Source organism: Entelurus aequoreus, linkage group LG11 (genome assembly GCF_033978785.1).
Source record: "Entelurus aequoreus isolate RoL-2023_Sb linkage group LG11, RoL_Eaeq_v1.1, whole genome shotgun sequence".
Taxonomy (NCBI): domain Eukaryota; kingdom Metazoa; phylum Chordata; class Actinopteri; order Syngnathiformes; family Syngnathidae; genus Entelurus; species Entelurus aequoreus.
The window spans coordinates 61,192,299-61,215,887 of record NC_084741.1 but is presented as its reverse complement, the minus strand read 5'-3'; the positions used below and the strand labels follow the sequence as shown (position 1 = coordinate 61,215,887).

The 23,589-nt window shown below is 38.3% G+C and overlaps 1 protein-coding gene across 5 annotated transcripts in view; it reads right to left on the bottom strand.

Moving 5' to 3' along the window:
• Nucleotides 1-1,205: 1,205 nt before the first annotated feature.
• The window catches only part of LOC133660309 (antizyme inhibitor 1-like), a 40,141-nt gene continuing 17,757 nt past the window's right edge, over nucleotides 1,206-23,589 (bottom strand). For 2 of the 5 annotated variants that reach the window (XM_062063700.1, XM_062063701.1), the window contains 11 exons: nucleotides 16,028-16,152; nucleotides 12,453-12,662; nucleotides 12,147-12,320; nucleotides 11,147-11,319; nucleotides 9,256-9,390; nucleotides 7,221-7,302; nucleotides 6,399-6,473; nucleotides 6,125-6,290; nucleotides 5,874-5,989; nucleotides 2,120-2,337; nucleotides 1,206-2,054 (listed from right to left, as the gene is read on the bottom strand). In XM_062063700.1, the coding sequence (XP_061919684.1) occupies nucleotides 1,940-2,054; nucleotides 2,120-2,337; nucleotides 5,874-5,989; nucleotides 6,125-6,290; nucleotides 6,399-6,473; nucleotides 7,221-7,302; nucleotides 9,256-9,390; nucleotides 11,147-11,319; nucleotides 12,147-12,320; nucleotides 12,453-12,554 (1,356 nt within the window). In that variant the 5' untranslated portion in view covers nucleotides 12,555-12,662; nucleotides 16,028-16,152 and the 3' untranslated portion in view covers nucleotides 1,206-1,939. Of the gene's footprint in view, nucleotides 2,055-2,119; nucleotides 2,338-5,873; nucleotides 5,990-6,124; nucleotides 6,291-6,398; nucleotides 6,474-7,220; nucleotides 7,303-9,255; nucleotides 9,391-11,146; nucleotides 11,320-12,146; nucleotides 12,321-12,452; nucleotides 12,663-16,027; nucleotides 16,153-16,282; nucleotides 16,423-16,744; nucleotides 16,986-23,589 lie in introns of those variants that run through there. The other 3 variants (XM_062063699.1, XM_062063703.1, XM_062063702.1) reach the window with 3 other exon arrangements.

The window sequence follows — 23,589 nt, the reverse complement described above, 5'->3', positions numbered from 1 at the left end:
GTCCTCGGCTCACAAGTCACTCTACAAAATATAAGGCTATGAACCTCTTGAGAAAGTGATGCATTGTCACATGTTAAGCTTTCAAAGAAAAAGGTAAACACATTTGAGAAAAAAAATGGTTACAATGTTTTTTAAGTTTTATTTTTGTCTTAAATTTGAAACTTAAACATAAGTATAACAATACCTAAACAAATACTCTGTTTACATTCAGTACCAGTTAAAAATTGGATACATTTCTCATTCAATAGCCTGAGAAAGTGTGTCCAAATTTTGTCAGGTATCTGCTAATTATTGCAATAATTTCAATATACACTTTCTATACTTTGTGGAGTCGTCCCTCGTTTATCGCTGTAGCGCTGCTTGGCACTCAGCATCAAAGGTTGCAATTGGGGGTTAAATCATCAAAATGATTCTCGAGCGCAGCCACTGCTGCTGCTTACTGCTCCCCTCACCTCCCACGGGGTGGAACAAGGTGATGGGTCAAATGCAGAGGGTAATTTCACCACACCTAGTGTGTGTGTGACTATCAGTGGTACTTTAACTAACTTTAATTAGTTCCAGGTATAACCGCGATTAATTAACTAATGCCAAGTATGAATCATTAATCATAAATTGAATATTTTTAAAGCTCGGGCATAAAAAGGCCTCTTTGCGACCTTTCAAATGTTTTTCAATATGAATGACATGACACCTTTAGTCACCTTGACACTCTTTAAATCCAATATAGTAATGCTGTCTGAGGCTGAACCAATCAGTGGACACGATACTGAACAGCACACTCTGTTTGGTTTGGTCTTCTCTTGTGGCCAATAACATGCATCATTATGCTGGAAAATGCTAAATTTAGGCCATAAATGTTGTAGAATGGGCTTAAAAAAAGCGAGGTTGCGTCTTTACAAGAAATGTATATTAAAGATGCTAATACTAATTCAGTTTTATATTTAGGACACTATATCTTAAAACATCTACAGCCTACCTTTGTGTTAATGTAAATTGATGTAACATCTAATATATCATTAACAATTGTACTTTTAGAACATACCAAGGGCTGATAAAAAGAAAAAGCTGCATGGTGCTAGTAGCCTGATCACATCCAGTAATACAACATTGTCTGCAAACTGGCTTCAAGTTGACCAACAGTAATTTTCAACTGTTAAGTCGATATGCACTTTTGTATATGTTATTGACTGAGAATACACATTAGGTCTGGTCAATTACGTTTTTATTATTTCATCTGTAAGCATCAAGCATGGAAACAAGCTATAAACAGGCTTAAGACAGACAGGGAGACAAACACTGCAACTACATTCTAATTAACTTACACTTATACATTTAGGCCAAAACACTGAAAACAAAGTGAGGTTCCTGGTATTATAAATAAACTATTCCATACTAATGGATTTAACATAAACACTTTGTTTCATCTACAGCGCATGCTAACAATAGACCTGCTTTTCTAAGTGACATATCAGCGCTTCAGTGTTCTGCGAGGCGGCAAATGGCAGAAGAGAATTGCACTATCGCACTCGTGTTTCGGCAAAACAGTGTACTGATTTACAGCATCAAACTCATGACTAATACAGCTTCATGTACAAACTTCAATACTTTTAAGTGAAATGTCAAGAAGTTCTCCTTAAAACAAAGTTTACCGCACAACCAATTCAATTCATAAATAAAAACAAACTATAGGTATGGTTTAAATACATTGCGTACAAGACTCACTTTACAACACTATCAGGCAAATCCTTTTTTTTTTATTGATATTTTATCATTACTGAGCATAAAAAGCGGTATAGTAAGAGACTCATCCATGTTGTTGCATCACAGACTACTTTCTGTTGTAATTACATAAAGCCCAGGGCACTGATGATTGAGAAGTGCACCCAGCAATGGCCAAATTTATGTTGGTGGGAAGACGCAGCAGAACAACTGGGGCCTGCTAAGCCGGGATAGAGAGTGCAGCTTCTGTTTGGCAGACATTGAAGAAATAGGGGACCAATGACAAGCTCTTGAGTGTTGCCTCCTGGGTGACACCTGTGTCCTGCATCTCATACCTGTTGGAGGATGGACATGAGTCACACACTGTAAGGATTACATTTCACAACAGTCAGATCCTTACCAGTCTCTGGAGGAGACCACATAGACTACAGTTGGTGTGGAGGAGTCAGAGGTGCAAAGAGGCTGGCCCAGACAGTAGGCTCCTGCGTGGCTGAACAAGAACCAGTCTCCAATGTTGAGCTCAGGCAGCAGGCAGTGATCCATCACCTGGTCCAGATCATCACCAGTGGGACCCCACAGGCTGCTGCTGTACACTGGAGCATCCACACTAATGTTCTGCTGGCACAAAAATCATAGAAAAGCCACCTTAGTGAAAAAAAACTAAACAAAAAAAAACATTCTAATCATAAAATTCACTTATGTGGGTTCCTTTGTGGACAGTTTTTCCCTGTAAGAAAACTAGAACGTGACGACAAAAGAAAACTAGCCGCCAAACATTACTGTAAAAGGAAGTGGACTCACATTCTAAGTAGAAGAGACTTGACTTTTGTTTTGACTAACATGTTTAGTGGAATCAATGATTCTATGGCATTCGTTTAGCATGCAGATGCCCACAAATACATTTGGTGATTCTGTGAATGTCACTTGTTACAATTTTGTACAATAGATGACATTGTCATGTCGCTTGCTGCAGAATAAGGTGTCTCAGGAGGGATCCGTGTTGCCAATTTAGCAACTTTGTCACAATATTTTAAGAGTATTCAGACCCCACTCAATTATATTTAAAAAAAAGCCCCCCCCACCACAAAAAGAAGCATAAAAATGGGACCCATAACCTCCCTGCTTGGCACTCAGCAACAAAGGGTTGGAGTTGGGGGTTAAATCACCAAAATGATTCCCGGGCGCGGCGCCGCTGCTGCCCACTGCTCCCCAAGGGGCTGGGACAAATGCAGAGGACAAATTTCACCACATCTAGTGTGTGTGTGACAATCATTGGTACTTTAATCTTTTAATTTGTATTTGTATTTGTACATTTGTATTTCTAATATTGTTTCAAAGCAAAAACTATAACAAGAACACCATTGGCTATCTTGTTAGTGGTTTAACAGAACACGTGTTAAAACGGTCTATATTTTTCACAATCACTAAGTTTGTGTAGTAAAATGTTTTGAGGGCTGAATAAAATGATTGGTGTTTACGGCTGCCACTTACCCTCTCTCATCAAAACGTACGCGCTGAGAGCGCATGCACACATACAAAAGCAGTCCAAGAGAAGCAATGAACAATTTGCAGCCATGTTGTTTTTTATGATAGAATATACATTCAATGATTCACTATCCGAATTGCTATTTTTAGCTAGCCACACCCAAAGCTAATGCATGTGCACGTGTTACATATGTACGTAGTTACGTCATTACGTCCCCGAAGTTGGAAAAGAGGTGGAATATACGGTGCTAAATACATTGAAAAGTTAGCGCCCTCTAGACATCTGTGTAAGTGTTGTAAAAATCCCCTTTAATGCAAGCAGGGGTGCAAATTAACACTCGCCAGTCGCCATTTGCGAGCTATTTTTAGCTTTGGCGAGTAAAATATTTGCCTAACTTGCCACGCTGGCGAGTTGAAAAAGTGAGGTTCACAACAGCAATAATGCAGCGCTTACCGGTACCTAAAGCAACACGGAGATCATTATTTTACCAAGCACATATTTGTTGTGATGTCACGTTCGACGTTCCGTAGACTAGTTGCTAAGAGACGGCAGTTAGCTAGCCTAGTAGTTAGCTTAGAGCGCGCACTACAGGGATATCTCTCAGGCGACAGTCACAGAGTGTACCGGTAACGTTACTCGAGTCTTAATAGCTAACAATCATTCTTCCTAGCCTTAAGCCTATAAATCTTATCGTTATGTGGCGCTTCCTGAAACCCATAGCTAAAAAGGCACGGACGGAGGAGGAGGAGGAGGAGGAGGAGGAGGAGGGGGGTCGCGATGCGAATGCTGCGAAACCCAAACCGACCAGCGCTGGAACTGGGGGGAGAAAGTTTCAGACGAAGTGGCTATACGACGATGCAGGGAAAAAACGCGACTGGCTGACTGTCAAGAACAACATCATGTTTTGCACTGTGTGCACAACTTTTGGAAAGGACAAAAAAAGTCAGGCGAGTCACTTTGTTGTGGGCTGCTCCTCGATGAAAGTTGAAAGTATAATATCACATGAAGGCACTCGCAACCACGACAAAAATATGAAAATAAAGCAAGCCAAGTCTGCCCCACTCCATGAAGCGCCCTCGGTGCAAGTTCTCACTAAACTCTCGGACGTAAACACCCAGAAGATGAAGCTTCTTTTCCGAAATGCGCACGCCATCGCCAAGAAAGGTCGACCCATCACCGACTACGTCTGGCAATGCAGGTAATTGTTAGCTGTGTCCTGTGTTTATATTTACATTACAAATGCCATGGATGTAAAGTGACAGTTTAATGATTGTGGTTACACATCGACAGTGACAGTGTTGATATATAGTTTGATGTCTGGATGTAATGTCCTATATTTTTTGTAGCAAGCAGTTCACGGTCAATCAGACTTGCATATTACTTTTATTTTATTGAATGCAGATATTTTTTAATGTTTAAATGTAAAAAAATTAATGTAAATATCCAGACAATGTTGAAAAATATTTAACTATTTCTTTATTCTTTGTAGCAATCAATGCACTGTACACTTGTATATTACTTAAATTTTATTGAATACAGATCTTTTAAAATCTTATCTGCACTGCATCATGCGTCCTGCTTCTAGTTTCATAGGATAGTAAAAAAAAGAATCTATATACTCTATATACTATACTGTGGCCCCTGGTTGGTTGTAGAATTGGTTTTAATGTGACGTGAACACTTCTACATGGCGGAATACAATGGTAAAGGAAATAGTTTGTTTTGGCATTTGGCGAGTAAAAAATATGGTTGGCGAGTATGTTTTTTCACCTACTAGCCACTTGGCGAGTTGGTCAAAAAGTTAGTTTGCACCCCTGAATGCAAGGTTATAAATCATGCCTCATACATAGTAGCAAGCTGTGAAAGTTGGAAAAGTTGTAAATTCCACATGCTACATAAAAATACGAGCCGACTCAAGCAGCGGATACTTGTTCTCAACCAATGGAAGGCAGCACAAGACCCAACATTGCTCATGCACATTTTCCCCCCAGCATTTTCTTTTTAAGAAGTGAGGATTATGTTGAGCTCAAAGATCGCACCAGAGCTGAAGGATATAGAATAGAATAGCAAGTACTTTATTGATCCCTGGGGGAAATTCAGCACCACAGTAACAACCATCCCATCCCAACCAGTAATAACCATCCCATCAGTCCGCATCGCAGTGAGAGCAGACATTGTAAGTCACCGTTTTATGTTCTTGTTTTGTCAATGAAGCGTTTAGCAATAGTGCTACGAGATAACGCTCTAAGGCCTCCACAAAGTCCGCCATGATTAGTGGTAGCTAACACAGAACGTACTCTCTACGCACTTGTTGATGGAAGCAGCATTTGTTGCTACGCACTCAGTGATATCAATGTGCCTCAGAAAGAAGTTACAGTAATGCTTAAAATGACTAAGTTAACATGAATGTGCCTGTTACTACATCACATACATAAGGGTAAAGACAAGTGTTCTTGTTTCACGTAAAGAGGTATGAAAGGGCAAAATTCTCAAAAAAGTGCAGTTTTCCTTTAAATAATATTTTATTGTTTTCAGCAGATTAATATGACTCGGTAGCTTCTGCTTTTAATTTTTGACATATATTGTTATAATATAGGTTATGGGTTAGGTGGCATTGTGGTCAAATTGCAATGTAACATTGACTTTTTGTTTTATGAAACAAACTCACCTTGTGAACAGTTGGAGCAGTGATGTCCGTTTCAGTGAGTTTGCAAGCAAATGATCCATACACTCCTTCATTCATGTAGTAGTGGAACTCAGGCTCATCATTGGGAGACGGATCATCTGCTCAATGGGGTCAAAAAAGGCGGGAGATGCTTTCATTTTACAGTTGTGTTTTATTTATTTTGTCCTAATCTGAACTGTGGTCCATCTCTCAGTATCAAATGTTTTATCTGATGCTAGTATAAGGCTACTGACCATGTACTTGATCTTGGCAGTCCCGCGTCACCACCTTTTTGGAAATGATGTTGGCGACCAAAGTGAAAGCAGAGGACACGAAGTAGCTGCCAGGCTCAGCAATGATGGTAACTCCAGTAGAAGGGGGGAAGTAACGGTCCACCATAGGCATGACTGCTTTCTTAATCTGCAAGAGAGATTTTTTATAAATAGTAGGTTGTAATGTATAATAAATGTATACTATTTACGCACAATATGGCTGTAGAACAACTAAAAGAACACAAATTGTACTGACCAATTCCAGCTGGGTGCCTGAACCACCAAAGCCGCCTCCAATGTCCAAGATTTTCATTTTAAAACCAATTTCCTTCTACAAAAAAGAAGATGACTGAGTGTCAACTAACAGTTATTACCACAGCACAGAAGATGTTTGAACTGAGCATGTATAAAATCAGATGTTTTGTCAATAGTAAGCAAACTTTGTAACCGCAAATATTTACATTCATAACTAGAAAAGCACTAGGAGAGAGCAGATCACCAAGCCCTACCTCTCAATGGTAAAAAAAAAGAGAGTCCTGAATCCAGACAAGAAATGTTTGAGCTATTAATAGCGGAATGAAAGAAATGGAGGGAACCCTCTTGTCAGTCATCTACTCTCTTTGTGTCTGTTGGTAGAGGCAGAGCCGCATGCCCGCACGTTAACGGATTACTTTACTGACAGTCAAACAAAACCCAACGATTACATAACCTCCTGGCAGAGGTAAAAATGTGTCATTCCCTAATTGCTACACTGGTCGGTTTAGTGTGAAGCTACACCTATAAAAGATGATTATACTTGACATGCTGCAGCATTAGTGTGTGATGCGCTCGTACTTGATTGTGGATTAAGGTTGATGCTCGTTTTTTAAAGGCAAAAGGGGCTATATTACAGTCACCTCAAAGGCAGACGAGAGCCTTCATGCAGGCTTTTTTTAATTTCAGGTTTATTTGAAGATAGAGAACAATATTTTTGCAGTAACAAACTGTTGCTATCATTATTTGGATTTCTCTAGGCTGAAAAACATTTGGGAGACACAAAGTACAGACATAACCATAAATCAAAATGATCCATACTCACTGCCATATCAAAAACACAACGGGCATCAGTGATAGCATTAGTATAAACTTTGCCATCCTTGCACTTGCGGGGGATTAGGGATCTGAAAGGGACAAAAAAAAGTGGTTAAAGAATTTTGAAAAAGTAATTTATGTTCCAACCTGATTTTAAACATACGCTTGAGGCAAAATACTGACTGTGAAATCATTTAGCCAATTGTGATGAAAGTAGCAAAAGAAAGAGCTTTGCGCCAGTCTGCCATTTTTAGTCTGTTGTAGTCAATAAAATCCTTATTTTTCTCTATCCTCTTGTTGTTGGGCAGACTGGCTCGTACATGCACATGCATGACTAAATCCTCCGCTGTTGCCATTTCTAATAAGAATGAGTGTATAGTTCTAACCTCTGTTAGAATAAGATTATTAATTTAGTGTTAATATTTGAGTGGGCCATGACCCCTTTGTTGGGGAAAGGTTGGGCCCTGAGGCAGACCTGGGCATTGTACGGCCCGCGGGCCGCAACCGGCCTTTTGCGCATCCCTGTCCGGCCCGCGTGAGGCCAATCATAAATTACAAAATAAATTTCAAAAAGTATCTATGTCGAGTGTGCAATACAACGGTGCTGCTTTTGTTTTGAAAAGCGTTATTTGTATTACTTCCGTGTGGACGTATGCGATTGTGAGTGAATTGGACGGCGCAATCACAAATTACAAAATAAAGTTTAAAAAACATCTATGTCGTGCGCGCAATACAACTGTGCTGCTTTTATTTTGAAATGTGTTATTTATGCCATATGTCCGGGGGGAAGGTGCATAGAGACAAGTGATGAGACGCTAAAAAAAGAAAAGTTGATGACGAATGGCGTGTTTTCAACAAGACATGGACTGCCAAGTTTTTCTTTACATAAATTAATGGTAAAGCCGTGTGCTTAATGTGTGGTAGACAGGTTGCTGTGTTTAAAGAATATCTTTTTAATCGCCACTACACGAAGAAACACGAGGGAAAATACCGGAATGTGTCTGATGAAGCGCGCGCAAGGGAGGCCGATGCGTTGATGGTAAAACTGCAAACCCAACAAGGACTTTTTGCCATATTTCACACCCCCCAGAGATGCAGCTGTCAGGACAAGTTTCGTCATTTCTCACAAAAGCGCCGGAAAAAGTAAGGCGTTTTCTGACGGAGAGTTTATTAAGGAGTGCTTATTGGACTTTGTTGCGCTGTATGCCCGGAGACATGGACTGTTTTTCGCTAACTTTGGATGAGAGCTGTGATGTATGTGACACCGCCCAGCTGCTCTTCTTCTTACGTGGGATAACTGCAGACTTTCAAATCACGGAGTAGCTGGCAGCCATGCAGTCAATTAAAGAGACAACCACAGGTAATGACTTGTTCACATAGGTAAATGCGTATTTGGACATGTTAGGACTGAAATGGGACAAGCTGGCAGGTGTGACAATCCAATCCACTTTATTTATATAGCACATTTAAACAACAAAATGTTTCCAAAGTGCTGCACAACAATATTAAAAACAATATTCAAATATTATCCTTAGCTCCACCAATGACTGAATAAAAAGAAAAAACAATTACATATAAAACCAATATAAAATAAATGTGATTAAAAACTATTTTTAACAACAGATGGTTGTCCAAATCTGACGGGGAAAAATGTTGGATAATGCAGGATAAAGTGACCATCAAAAGCAATCTGCTTTTGTATAAAGTTAAGTTAGGTTAAATTAAATTATTATTATTATTATTAATTATTATTATTATTATCATCATTATTATTTATCTTACGGTATATCAAAAATAATATTGAGCAAAATTTAATTGAAATATTGTCGTGTGGCCCTCCAGCAGTGCTCGGGTTGCTTATGCGGCCCCCGGTGAAAATTAATTGCCCACCCCTGGGTTAGAACCTCTGATGTAGACCAAAAATAAGTGTTTTAAATGTAAAAAACAAAAACCCTCTAAAGTAGAGTTGGTGAGTACTGATTGTGGCCATGGGGCAAGTAAAATATTGTCTACGTGTTATTTTAGATTTCTGCAAAGCTCACCTGACCCCAACCACCTGTACACCCAGATCCTTTGCAATCTCCAGAAGATGCCGACAGTCTTTGAGGGAACAACCAAATGACATGCTCAACTCATTGTGCTGGCTTGATGCTTCTGTTGACACTTGAAGCAGTAACCTAAATAAAAGGAAAATGTATGTTGCATTAACAATATTCCCCCCAGATACCTATATTTCAATTGCCAAAATAAAATTATATCATCACATAAGAAAACAAATAGGAAATAACAGTTTCCTGACATGACCGAGAAACATGACTTTCCCATTAAGCTTCCACTTTTGTTTCTATTACGCATTAAATAATCATGCTTACAATTTTGTATTTTTCCATGATCCTGTTAATAAATGACTAGAACAATAAAGAGCCTATCTTCTTACCATACAATAGGAACACTTCTCTAAGAATGGCACAAAAAAAGTCTTAAAACTTATTACAATTGTCTGGGGTATAATTCCTTTTAACGATTCAAATAATCATTTGTGATTGCCGATACGATTCAGGGACGAGATTTGTTTATTTAGAACGAAAAGATCTGAAACGATTCAGTGGGTTGAAAACAATTCATTAAGTTCTTAGCCAAAATTTCCACCAGTGTAACTGTGGAATCAATACTGGTTACTGGACAATGCAAGTGAGGTTTCCTTTATTGTTTTTACTTCTTCAAAGGGAATTACATATAAATTAAATATGGAAATTAACAATCAAGTGAACAACAAATAATGGTTATTGCGGTCACATTTTATTTGAATAAAGTGCAACCAACCCTTGAAGGTTGAATTAACAAGAAGAAACCTTTTCTGCTTTCATTTTCAGTATTCCAAGAAATGTTCAATGAAAGTACAGTAACCAACATTTTTAACAGTAGATTTACCAGCTACTTCTGCTTTTGTTTTATTAAACATAGAAATAATACAATATTAATTAAAAAAATTAAGTGCAACCAACATTTCTTCAGGTTGGATTAGCAGTAAGTTTACCTGCTACGTTTGCAGTTGTTTTTCAACATAAATAATACAAATAAAAAATTAATGTAAAAAACAAAGTCCAACCAAATCTCTTGTGTCTAATAAGCAGTGGTTTTACCTGCTACTACTATCATTCTAATAAACAGCAGTGCAGTAATATTCAACAAAAAAGTGATTGTAACCAACTACTACTTAGTGCTGCTGCTGCAGCAGAAACGCTGAGTGCCAAGCGGGCGGCGTGTGTAAAATCATATGGCACCATTCTAGGTGCTTTGAGAGATTTATCTTGTGGCCATAGTATTTTATCTGACAATCACTAAATTGGCCCTAGTGTGTGAATGTTGTCTGTCTGTGTTGGCCCTGCGATGAGGTGGCGACTTGTCCAGGGTGTACACCGCCTTCCACCGGATTGTAGCTGAGATAGGCTCCAGCGCCCTCCGCATTCCCGAAGGGAATAAGCGGTAGAAAATGGATGGATGGAATTACATATCCCACAAACAGTGAGCGATTTATTAAGAACATCTCTATCTTTGCAAAAGCCTAAGTGATTCCACATACTGAACCGCAATGGTGGCTTGTTAATTTCTCGTTTCTTTGCTTCTCTTCTGGTAACGTTATACTTGTTTTGATGACATCACAGACGGACTTGCATAACGTTTAACGTCTTCATAATTAAAAGTGCTGAAAACAACTTTATAAAAAGAATTGCATTCTTAAATAAAATGTTTTATTTTCTAGTATCAATAGATTGCCTTTTAAAATTGTGTTAGATTGATATATTTCTTATGGCAGGTCAACTTGCAAAACAGTTAGTTGCAGTTGAATCTTAATATAAATCGATAGATAGATGTACTGGATTAACTGTTGCACCCCTAAAATGTTATTTAAATTTTTTGCGAATGACTTACTTGGCATTTGGATGGGAACGTGAAATCTTGCGCAGCTCTGCCTCATTATCGCACATCATAAGGTCTATGCCATTCTTTGCAGCGTATTTAATTTGGGACACCTGTTTACAAACTCCACTGTAGATGATGTCTTCTGATGTAATACCGTGGCTTTGCACCAGCTCAAGTTCAGTCTGAAAACCAGACAGACACAAGAGTTACTTACTGCAATGTGTGATTAATCATATAAATCAACACCCTGTAACAAAGATAATTGGAACCCTTCATTCAGCTCAACACTTGAGACAAATATTTTTGCAACAAATTCCTAAAAACACTAGAGTGCTGCTGTTGTATGGAGAGACTTGGACCACTCTAAAAACTACGGCAGATCCTTGCATTGACATTTAACCTTAATAGCAAACAGAACACTGGGGCCAAATTTCTGATTAACATAATGGAGGCATTCCTCAAGCAAACATAGAACACTGGGGCCAAATTTCTGATTTACATCACTGAGACATTCTTCAAGGCAAGACCTCCTTTTGGCAGTTACAATTTTTTTTGTAATGTGATTTATGTAACTAAGGTATTACTGTAGCCTGTTGACTTCAGATGCAGTCAGTAGTCATTTGTGCAACTCCTTTAGTAATACTAGTAGTGTTCCCCAAGGTTCCATTTTAGGTCTTCCTTTTCTCATTATTTGGGCATTTCAACAGGTGGCCCACAATTTCAGTTCAAAAACTTTGGAGACCAAAATATTAACAGGAATTTAAAAAGAAATATATATATACTTTGCCTGGCTTTTTTTGGCAAAAGGTCCTTAAAAACAACAGAGCGCTCCTGAAGACGCTGTTTCTCGAGATTACACAAAATAAAACTAATAGTGAAGGAAAAAGCCTGGCCCTCAGGTCCTTAACTTTCTGGAAATGTGGCCCCCACAACAATTGCATTAAACATCCCTGGACTACATATATAGTAAAATGTGTTACCCTCAACAATAATTTAACATGCTAATTACCTTGTTGTTACATATGAAACCAGTGCCAAGTGCCGCCAGCACTTCGATTACACCTGGGTTGCTGTTGCACCTGACAGTATAGAAGGGACGAATTTGGGTCATGTGTGTTCGCCAGCGAACGTGCTGTCTCATTATGACTCCTAGGTCTGCGACAAAGAAGGCTTTCTTCTCAGACTAAGGAAGAAAAACATTTCAAAATCAGAAAAGAGCTATTCTAAATTCAACAATATATGCAATATAACATATTCTAATATCATATTTTGTCAAATTTGGAGTCATAAATCCACATTTAAAGGCAAAGTTTACCAAAGTTTGTTCATAAATGTGATTGTCAATCACATCACAGAGGGATGTGCCTCCTTCTAGAAGGCCCACTGTAAACTGTGGTTCATCTGAGATTCCTTTCATCCTCTCAACCGTGTTCTGTGTATCCGACAGGCATAAAGAATATGGCTGGTCCGAAGTGATGCTGCTCGCTCTCTCTCGAGCCCCCAGGTCCTAGGCTTATGCAACAAACTAGAAGAAAATTAGAAAGGCTGTGATGATACATCAAATGTTTAGGTACATTTCTATAGTGGATTTTTTTAATGATAAATGGTGAATGGTAAATGGGTTATACTTTATAGCACTTTTCTACCTTCAAGGTACTCAAAGCGCTTCGACACTATTTCCACATTCACACACTGATGGCGGGAGCTGCCATGCAAGGCCCTAACCACAACCCATCAGGAGCAAGGGTGAAGTGTCTTGCTCAAGGACACAACGGACGTGACAAGGTTGGTAGAAGGTGGGGATTGAACCAGGAACCCTCAGGTTGCTGGCACGGCCACTCTCCCAACCCCGCCACGCCGTCCCCTATCTGTAAGTTAAGTAACAACTTTTCAATATTTCCTAGACAAATAAATACACTAATTTATTATGTAGGCTCAAATGTTAAATAGAAAGAAGTATTGATACATTGCATGTTGTTTTGACTTATAAGTAGTCTTTACATAAGTTACGCAGCTGCATAGAGGGCACTAACTTTTGAATGTGCGACAAGCACTCTATCCGGCCTACTTCCGTTTTTGAATTTATTCATTCTTGAAGATCTCTCCACAGCTCAAAAGTAATTTTTACTTTTGTTTTATTTTTCTCTTTGGCTACTCGTTTTTTGGTGTCTGCTTTCTCTTGCATGTGCATGTGTACAAGATACCGTTTAATTCCGCCCGAATGAAAACTTTTATTGAATTTGATTTGTAATTGTGAAATGAAAATATTATTTTTTATCGGTTCTTTTAAAACTACTAAAGGTTTCACATGATCACCAGTGGTGTATTTTTATTTTGAGCCAGTGACATACAGCAGAGTGTAACCTCGATTTACGAGCCCCTTATTGCGCAAACTTTTCAATCGAGAACAATGCTCTGGTGCGCCAACCTTATCTCAGAGTATGAACATTTCATCCACCCATTGTGCGCCCGCTAGCACAAAAGTTATGAACGGGTTAAATGATCTCTCTGTGTTTTTTTTAAACCTTTTTACAGTATTTTTCTAGTTTTGCTACCGCAGTAGGGGTCCAAAGGACTCCATGGAAAAGTGAGGTGTGGTTTCAGGAAGTATCCACAGCGTCGTCCACACTGTACAACATAATTTGCCACTGATTGTAAATAATTCAATGTATATACTCTGATGATTAACTTGTGTGATGACTGTTTTATGATGAAAGTACCGGTATATATTTGTACCATGAATTGATTATGTGGACCCCGACTTAAAGAAGTTGAAAAACTTATTTGGGTTAGGGCTGGGCGATATATCGATATGGGCGATATATTGCGGGTTTGTCTCTGTGCGATATAGAAAATGACTATATCGTGATATTTGAGTATGCGTTCTCCCGCAGTTACTTTTAGCTGCTGGCATTACACTACAGGCTCTCCTCGCTCTTTCCTGTCTCTCCTTCTCACAGACAGCAAGCGCAGCTTTTACACACTTCACATACTGTCACGTCATACGTCAAATACGTATACGCCCTCGCGAAGCAGAGAGGTAGCGGCATGGGTAACGTTAGCTGTGATGCTAGCGGTAATACGAGAGAAAGAAGGTGTGAATCTGGTAACAAATGAAGGAATAATTAATTCCCCCAAAAAACAGCAGGGCGTCCATCGTCTGGCGGTGGTTTGGCTTCAAGTGGGAATATGTCGAACAGACAACCGTAATTTGTCAAGTGTGGGGCGAAAGCGTTGCTATAAAAAGTAGCATTACTGCTAATATGTAGCATCATTTGAAAAGTCACCTGCTAGAGAATGAACAGTGCTTACTCCGCATGTCAACATCTCCGTTCGGTGCCACACGCCCACACCATCAAAATGCCGAGGCAAACATTTCCAGATCAACACCGTATGAAAAAAATAGTGATTTTTTTAGTTGTGATTTCCTTCTCTGCATGAAAGTTTTAAAGTAGCATATATTAATACAGTATGAAGAAGAATGTTTTAATGTAGACATAGAATCATCATACTGCTGTGATTATATGCATCAAGTGTTCATTCAAGGCTAAGGCAAAATATCGATATATATATATATATATATATATATATATATATATATATATATATATATATATATATATATATATATATAATATTGCGATATTAAAAAAAGGCCATATCGCCCAGACCCAATTTGGGTGTTACCATTTAGTGGTCAGTTGTACGGAATATGTACTGAGCTGTGCAATCTACTAATAAAAGTTTCAATCAATCAAAGCATTTACAACTAGTCAGTATGACTGCAACGTTGTGCAACACTGAAAGAGCATGTTAGAATGTTGATGTCCTATTATCACTCAGAGTCCTGCCACCTTCAGAAGTTTTCTGATGACTCTGCGATAGTGGGGTGTATTGAGGATGGTGATGATGAGGAATACAGGGCACTGGTGGAGGACTTTGTCACATGGTGTGGAAAGAACCACCTCCAGCTTAATGTGACGAAGACCAAGGAGCTGGTCGTGGACCTGGGAAGGAGGAGGAGTACTCCGGCGACCCGTTTCCATCAGGAGGGTCGATGTGGACATGGTTGAGGATTATAAATACCTCGGTGTACACATCGTCAACAAGCTGAACGGGTCAAAACACGCTGAGGCACTCTACAAGAAGGAATAGAGCCGCCTCTACTTCCTCAGGAGGCTAGGATCCTTCAACGTCTGTACAAAGATGTTGAAGATGTTCTACGAGTCGGTGGTGGCGGGCGCCTTTTTGTACGCCGTGGCCTGCTGGGGCAGCGGGCTGAGAGCGAGGGACGCAAACAGACTGGACAAGTTGGTAGAGAAGGCCAGTAACGTGGTGGGAGTGGAGCTAGACTCTCTGGCGGTGGTGTCAGAGAGGAGAAGTCTAGCAAAGCTCCTACCCATTATGGACAACACCTCCCACCCACTACACTCGGACCTTGCGGGGAGAATGAGCACGTTCAGTGGAAGGCTCAGACTCCCAAAATGCAACACGGAACGACACAGGAGGTCCTTCATACCGACAGCCATCAGACTGTATAATGCATATGTTCCTTGACTGCACTTAAACGTAGAGTATATGTAGAATATATTTATATATTATATATATAATATACCATGTATATTATATTATTTATTATTATTACTGTCTATTGTGAGCGAACTGTGGTGCTGAATTTCCCCCAGGGATCAATAAAGTACTTTCTATTCTATTCTAAACATCCCAACAAAAAGATATAGTCTAGAAAATACTCTGAACAAGAAATGCTTAAATTAGAATTGCAGAAGCTATATTTACTGCATACACATCAATTGGCATCATACTGCAAGTCTATTTTGATGCACATGTCTGTCCTAATAATAGATACACAAACTTAAAAAAAAACCTCACATGGATGAGTCCTGGGCGGGGGAACTCTTCCACTATCAGCTAGGATCCCAAGGTGGCTCGGAGTTGAAGTCAAATGGCTCCCGGTGTAGGGCCGCCCCTAGGTCCTCTGGATAGTTATTGTACACCTGCAATAATATACATGAGGACAAAGTGCAATACAATCAGTCAAAGACAGGGGAACAATTCAGGCGCATTTACCCTGCATAAACATAATTATCTTCATCCACTCCATGCAGGCTGGGTGATTTAACATACCAAGCTACAGGATGACATTTAGAGGTGGTGTCATAATATTAAAAAAGACACTTTACGTAACTTGAGGGTGTTGATTTTCAAGAGGTAGATTTAATCTGGCTAATCTTGATAATAACTGACGCATCATGCCTGTCGTGGCCTTCAATGGGCTGTAATAGATAGCCACCACCCCAGTGACGTAAAAGCAAGCTTCACCTGTAAAAACATTTAAGATGACTTATTTTGACGTCAATCAAGTTAGCACAACAGGTTAGCATTAGCTATCTGGAAACATAAAACGCAGGTTACGTATTACGTGCGACAAACATAGCACACATTACATCGGGATTATACTTCCTGTAATTAAATATGTTGTTCATTTAGTCAGTATTTATTTATTTTACATTGACGTTACGTAGCGGCTTCATTCAAACGCACGGGTGCTAACTAGCTTGCTAGCTAGCTACACGCAGATCTACTTACGTCTGGTGAAAATCCGAGAGAGGGGCCAGAACACTTTTTCCTTTTAGGCGGAATTTTTAACAAGTGGTGGGGTAACTATGAGAGAAAATAAATAATGTCATGCTAGGATTCAAAGTTTAAAAAAAAAATTAATAATCCAGTCAGGTTTGGTCGGTGTAAATTTCGACACATTTGTGACGACTTGAGGACTCCGGACGTCTACGGTGGCGGAAGTGTCAATTGGTAAGCTCTTCTTCTTCTTCTTTTTATTTTACTTTATGGCGGTTGGCAAGCAACATTCTGGTGTGCATTACCGCCACCTACTGTAATGGAGTATGGACCGAGGTGGATCCCTACTCTATATACTTTTATTTAAACCAGTGGTCCCCAACCAGCACAAGAAAAAAAAATAAATATATTTTTTATTTTTTTAATTAAATCAACATAAAACACAATAAATACATTATATATCAATATAGATCAATAGTCTGCAGGGATACAGTCCGTAAGCACACATGATTGTATTTCTTTATGAAAAATAAATAAATAAATAAATAAAATAAAAAATAAACCAACCCCCCTCCCCCCGGTCCGTGGGACAAATTTTCAATCGTTGACCGGTCCGCAGCTACAAAAAGGTTGGGGACCACTGATTTGTTTTTTAAATATGAGTATATTGCTTTATATCCTATGTGTTCTGAGTTCCATCCTAATATATCTTCCACTGCTAACCTAATATTCTCTTTCGCTAACTTACTTTCCAGTATTTCCCTTTCTCTATTGTATTTCCTACACTGTATTAAAACATGTCCTACACGTTCTATCTGATGGCAAGAATCACACAGACCTGTATTATGTTTCCCTATCCACGGTGGTATTGCAGGGATTGGTACTGTAGGGCTAACTTTAATATTATCAATTTGAGCTTTATTACATATGTCTCCTATTATCCACCCGAAACTATTCATTTTTTTCTTCTCTTTTTCTTGGCAGTTTAGTAGCACTTGGTGAGTTGGATGTCCTTGCTTGGACCCTTTTAAGTTTGCCCAATAAACTGCTGACAGTTGATCTCTCCTCATATCTAAAGGTTTTTCATTCATCTCTACTTGTAATGCTGCAACTGGGGTGGATTTTGTAGCTCCACAACATAACCTTAAAGCTTGTGATTGGATCCTGTCTATTTCCCCAAGTAATGTTTTTGAAGCAGATTGATAAATAATGCATCCATAATCAATAACAGATCGAATTAAAGTGATATATATTGCTTTCAATGTCTGCCTATCTGCCCCCCAATCTTTACCCCTCAAAGCCCTCATTATACTTAACACCTTTTTACTTTTCTCCACTATTTTGCTGATGTGGGCTGACCAGTTAATATTTTTATCAAACCATATTCCCAAATATTTAAATACTTGTACCTCTTCTATATTTTCTCCATAGAGTTTAATTTGGAGCTTGTTTTGTACTTTCCTCTTTGTAAAATGTATGACTTTTGTCTTTCCAACAGAGAATCTTAAACCCCAAGCCGTTCCCCATTCTTGAACATTATTTACCGCTTTTTGAATCTCCTTTTCTATATGATTAGTATTTCTACCTCTCTTCCACATCACTCCATCATCAGCAAACAGTGCCACATCCACTAACCCTTCCACTTCACTAAAAACTTCATTTATCATTATTGAAAATAATACTGGACTTATTATACTCCCTTGTGGGGTCCCATTTTCCACTTCATATACTCTTCTGTATTCATTGTCTATTTTTTACTAATATTGTTCTACTTGTTAAGAAGTCTTTTATCCATCTATACATCTTCCCTCTAATCCCAATTTTATTTAGTTTTATCAACGACCCCTGTTTCCACAACATATCATAAGCTTTCTCTATGTCAAAAAATACTACAATTATACTTTATTTATTTATTTGTCCCTTTCTAATTTCCTCTTCCAGCTGCACTGCTGGGTCGTTTGTGTTTCTTGCTTTGCGAAATCCACTTTGGTAGTTTTTTATTATTTCTTTTGACTCAAAATAATATACTAGTCTTTCATTAATCATTTTTTCCATTACTTTGCCCAAATTTGAGGTCAATGCTATCGGCCTATAATTACCTGCCTCTTCCGGGTCTTTCCCTGGCTTGCATATTGGAATTATCACAGCTTCTTTCCACTCCGCTGGTAATTTTCCTTCTTCATATATCCTATTATATAATTTCAAGACCACTTCTTTGCCAATGCTACTTAAGTTTTTGATCACCTGATAACTCACCTGGTCTTTTCCTGGTGTTGTATTTTTAACCTTTTTCAATATTCGAACCATTTCGTTCAAAGAAAATGTCATATCTATAGTGTTGGTTAAACTATTATCGTTGTCTTCCATCATTTCCCCAATATTTAAACTAATTGTTTCTTCTCTCTTTTGTTTTTCTACATTTCTCAAATTATCATTACTGTGCACTTTAACAAAAGTTTTTGCTAAAAGTTCTGCTTTTTCTTTATTTTCTACCACACACCGAGTCCCATCTTTCATCACATGATTTCTATGTTCACTTCTGATCCCTGACATTTTCTTGATCATTCCCCACACTTGACCTAAAGGAGTAGTTCTATTTAATGATTCACAAAACGTTCTCCAATAGTGTTTTCTTGTCTTTTTAATAACGTACCTTACTTTAGCTTGGTGCCTTTTATATTGGATCATATCTTGGAAATTATGTGTTCTTCTCATTATTCTAAATGCTCTATTCCGTTCTTTTATTGCGTCTGTGCACGCTTGTGTCCACCACGGCACTATCTTCCTTCTTTTCCCTATACTACTCCTTGGTATGCTCTGTTTGGCTGCTTCCATTATGCACTTTGTAATATCTGTATTTAGTTGTTCAATATCTTGATGTATATCCACTTCCTTTAATGTCATGTCGGTACTTTCTCTAAATTGTCCCCAATCACCGTGATTATACTTCCATCTTCCTTCTTTTTTTTTTTCCCCAAATATTTTTATTGAATTTTGCAGACAGTACAGCATGATGGATCATGGCAACAGCAAGTTGGAGTATCTGCACATTTTTCAATATGTAACATAATAAACCCCATCCCTTACAATACCCACCCACTTAATTCCCAAGGTAATTGTCGCCTAGTGCCCACAACAAATATAGACACACATGAATATATGCAAACTTAGCTTCAATCTAACAAACTATATTAAGGTAAATAAAGAGTAAATAAGGTAACATAAATAAATAAATAATACATAAGATATCCATCTTCCTTCTTATATCCTTTGGTTTATGTTTATGTGAATGAAGATTGGGTAGTGATCACTTCCTATAGTGCTGTTTTTATTTACTTCCCACTCTACCATTCCTGCTAACCCTTGTGACACTAGTGTTAAATCTATTGCTGTTTCTTTACCCGTAACTACATCTAACCTTGTTCCTGACCCATCATTCACACACACCAGTTCTTTTTCCTCCAAAAATGCTTCCATTTTCCCATTCCAGTCATCCCTTTCACCCCACATTGTGCTATGTGCATTAAAGTCACCACACCAAATGACATTGCCACTCCAGTGCTTGACTATTGTTTCTAGTTGATGAATTTGTAATTTCTTGCATGGATTATAGAAGTTTAGTACTTTGTATCTTTCTTTATTATTCCATACTTCTACCCCTACTATTTCTAGTTCTTGTTTTTGTTTTAATATTGTATAATGCATGTCTTCTTTAATATACTGTATATGGCACATCCTTCTCCTTGCTCATCATTCCTATCTTTACGTATTGTTATATATCCTCTTATCATAAAGTTCAATTTTGGCTTCAGCCAGGTTTCTTGAATACATATTATATGTGGTTTATTTTTCAAATCATTAATATATCCCTTTAGTTCCTGTCCGTTTGCTATTAAACTTCTGGCATTCCACTGAACAATTAACATGGCGTTGGATTGTGGTAACATGACTCCGTCTCGTCTACTCTCTGTAGTTCACCTTGTACCTGTTCCCAAGATAGTTCTTTTAAATTTAAGAACTTTGCTGCTGCTTTGACAATTATTTTGATCTTCTCAGTCTTATTTCTTGCCTGTTCTGTACAGTCTATTACGTATGCCAGGAACACCACTAGCTTGTCCATTGAAAGTCCTGTATTTGCTGCCTCTTGTTTTTTATTACTTGAACTATTCTCACTTCTATCTTGTTCTGCACTTTCTTGATTTCTTACTTTAACTGCCTCTGCGTATGTAATATTTCTTTCTAATCTGATTTGCTGTACTTCTGTTGCCTGTTTCCCAATGACACATCCCCCATACGCTGCTGTGTGATTCCCGCCACAGTTACAACACTTGACCTGTTCATTATCTCCACATTGTCCATATTCATGCTCCCCTCCACACCTTCCACATCTCAACTTAGCATGACACACACTGGCTATGTGCCCATAGCGTTGGCACTTGAAACAGCGTACTGGGGGTGGGACGTAAGCTCTAACGTAAAAGCTTAAAAACCCAATCATAATTCTTTGCGGTAGGACTTCCTCGACAAACTGTACTAGCACAGATTCGCTCTCCGTCTTTTCTCCGTTTCTGAATGTCATCATTCTCGTCATCATTGTGACAGTACCCCCTTTTATTTGTCTTTTCAATTCTTCCAAATTTTCACCCCTTGGGATTCCTGTCACGACTCCTCTTGCCCCTTTTCGTTTTCCCACTTCGATTTTTTCCTTTATTATCTTGTTGCACAGCTTTTGCAACCGCATTGCTTTATTCTTTTGCTCTCCATTTTTACATTTAATCAAAAGTCGTCCGTCCCTAAGCACCTTCGCTATCTATAATGTGGAATGCGCTCCCAACAGGTATAAAAGAAAGGGCATCTCTATCCTCTTTCAAAACCGCAATAAAAGTTCACCTCCAGGCAGCTACAACCCTAAACTAACACCCTCCCCGGATTGCTAATAATCAAATGTAAACAATCAAATGCAGATACTTTTTGTTTTTCTTATGCCTTCTGATCTCTCTCTCTCTCTCTCTCTCTCTCTCTCTCTCTCTCTCTCTCTCTCTCTCTCTCTCTCTCTCTCTCTCTCTCTCTCTCTCTCTCTCTCTGTCCACTACTTGATGTCCATATCCCCCCCCCTCCACACCCCTGATTGTAAATAATGTAAATAATTCAATGTGATTATCTTGTGTGATGACTGTATTATGATGATAGTATATATGATAGTATATATCTGTATCATGAATCAATTTAAGTGGACCCCGACTTAAACAAGTTGAAAAACTTATTCGGGTGTTACCATTTAGTGGTCAATTGTACGGAATATGTACTTCACTGTGCAACCTACTAATAAAAGTCTCAATCAATCAATCAATCAATCTCCACCTCTCCGATGTCCTTCTTTAACCCCTTAACCAGTGTCATCAAACTTATGTCATTCATGTATTGACCTGATTTAAATGTATATATGATCCTGTAATTATCTTCCATAATCTTTTTCCTCTTTTGAACTTTTCATCGTCTTCGTGTACTCTTTTAGCACTCGATTTTCCTTAATGCCCTCCACTCCCCTTCTTTCCTCTCTCCCCTTTAGTCCTATCCATGTCCATACCTTCCTCATACATCCCGTCATTATCCCCTTCCATCTCGATCCAGTCACAAAACAGTTTATGCACAACCACCAAGAAGAATTAGATACTCTCACTGTTAGCCACCGCTCCTTGGTTTACTTCCGCCTTCCTCCGTCACCACAAACCGACCCCTCTCACCCAATTGGTAATCTCTTTCCTCATATCCGGTTAAAGTCTACAACCATAAAACAACTTGTGCTTGAGAAAAATAAATTAATTCGGACATTCGGTGTTATATCAAATTTTTGTTTTTGTTTTCATCTAAACATTTGTTATCATACGTTGATTGATACTTTTACAATGGAAGTACAGTTTACACTGGAAATTATTAAATCCACACAAACTCCATAAATTACAACTTTCAACAAATGAGAAATATTTCTGTCCTCCATCCATCCATCCATCCATCCATTTCCTACCGCTTGTCCCTTTTGGGGTCGTGGGGGGTTGCTGGAGCCTATCTCAGCTGCATTCAGGCAGAAGGCGGGGTACACCCTGGACAAGTCGCCACCTCATCACATGGCCAACACAGATAGACAGACAACATTCACACTCACATTCACACACTAGGGCCAATTTAGTGTTGCCAATCAACGTATCCCCTATTTACTAAATATGTATTTTATATACCAGAGGTTCTTAACCTTTTTGACCTCAGGGCCCAACTTTTTCACTAAAGACTGGGCCCACTCAAATATTAACAATAAATTGGTAATTTTACTCTTTTGATTTTAATCGTATTGAATAATTACATATAACCTGCTTACAGTTTAACAGGTTAACAACCTTGCCAAATAATATGAAACCATGTGTTAATCATAAAGATTATTATTTATTTAACACATAAACCTTAGGCCTAGTCAGTCTGATCACAAAAATAAGTACTAAACAAATATACTCCATAAGAAGGGACTAATAAATAACTGATGAAAAATAAACTATGTAATGCTAAAATAAGTAGCTAAAATAACTAAATAAACTAAATTATTAATAATAAATAACAATAAATATGTTTCTTTAAATAAAAATACAGCTTCTTCACTTTAGTCATAATTTTTGCGCTTTTTAAAGTTATCCACACAAACTCCATAAATTACAACTTTCAACAAATGAGAAATATTTGTTTGTTTCTGTCCTATTTACTAAATATGTATTGTATATACCAGAGGTTCTTAACCTTTTTGACCTCAGGGCCCAACTTTTTCACAAAAGACTGCACCCACTCAAATATTAACACTGAATTAGTAATTT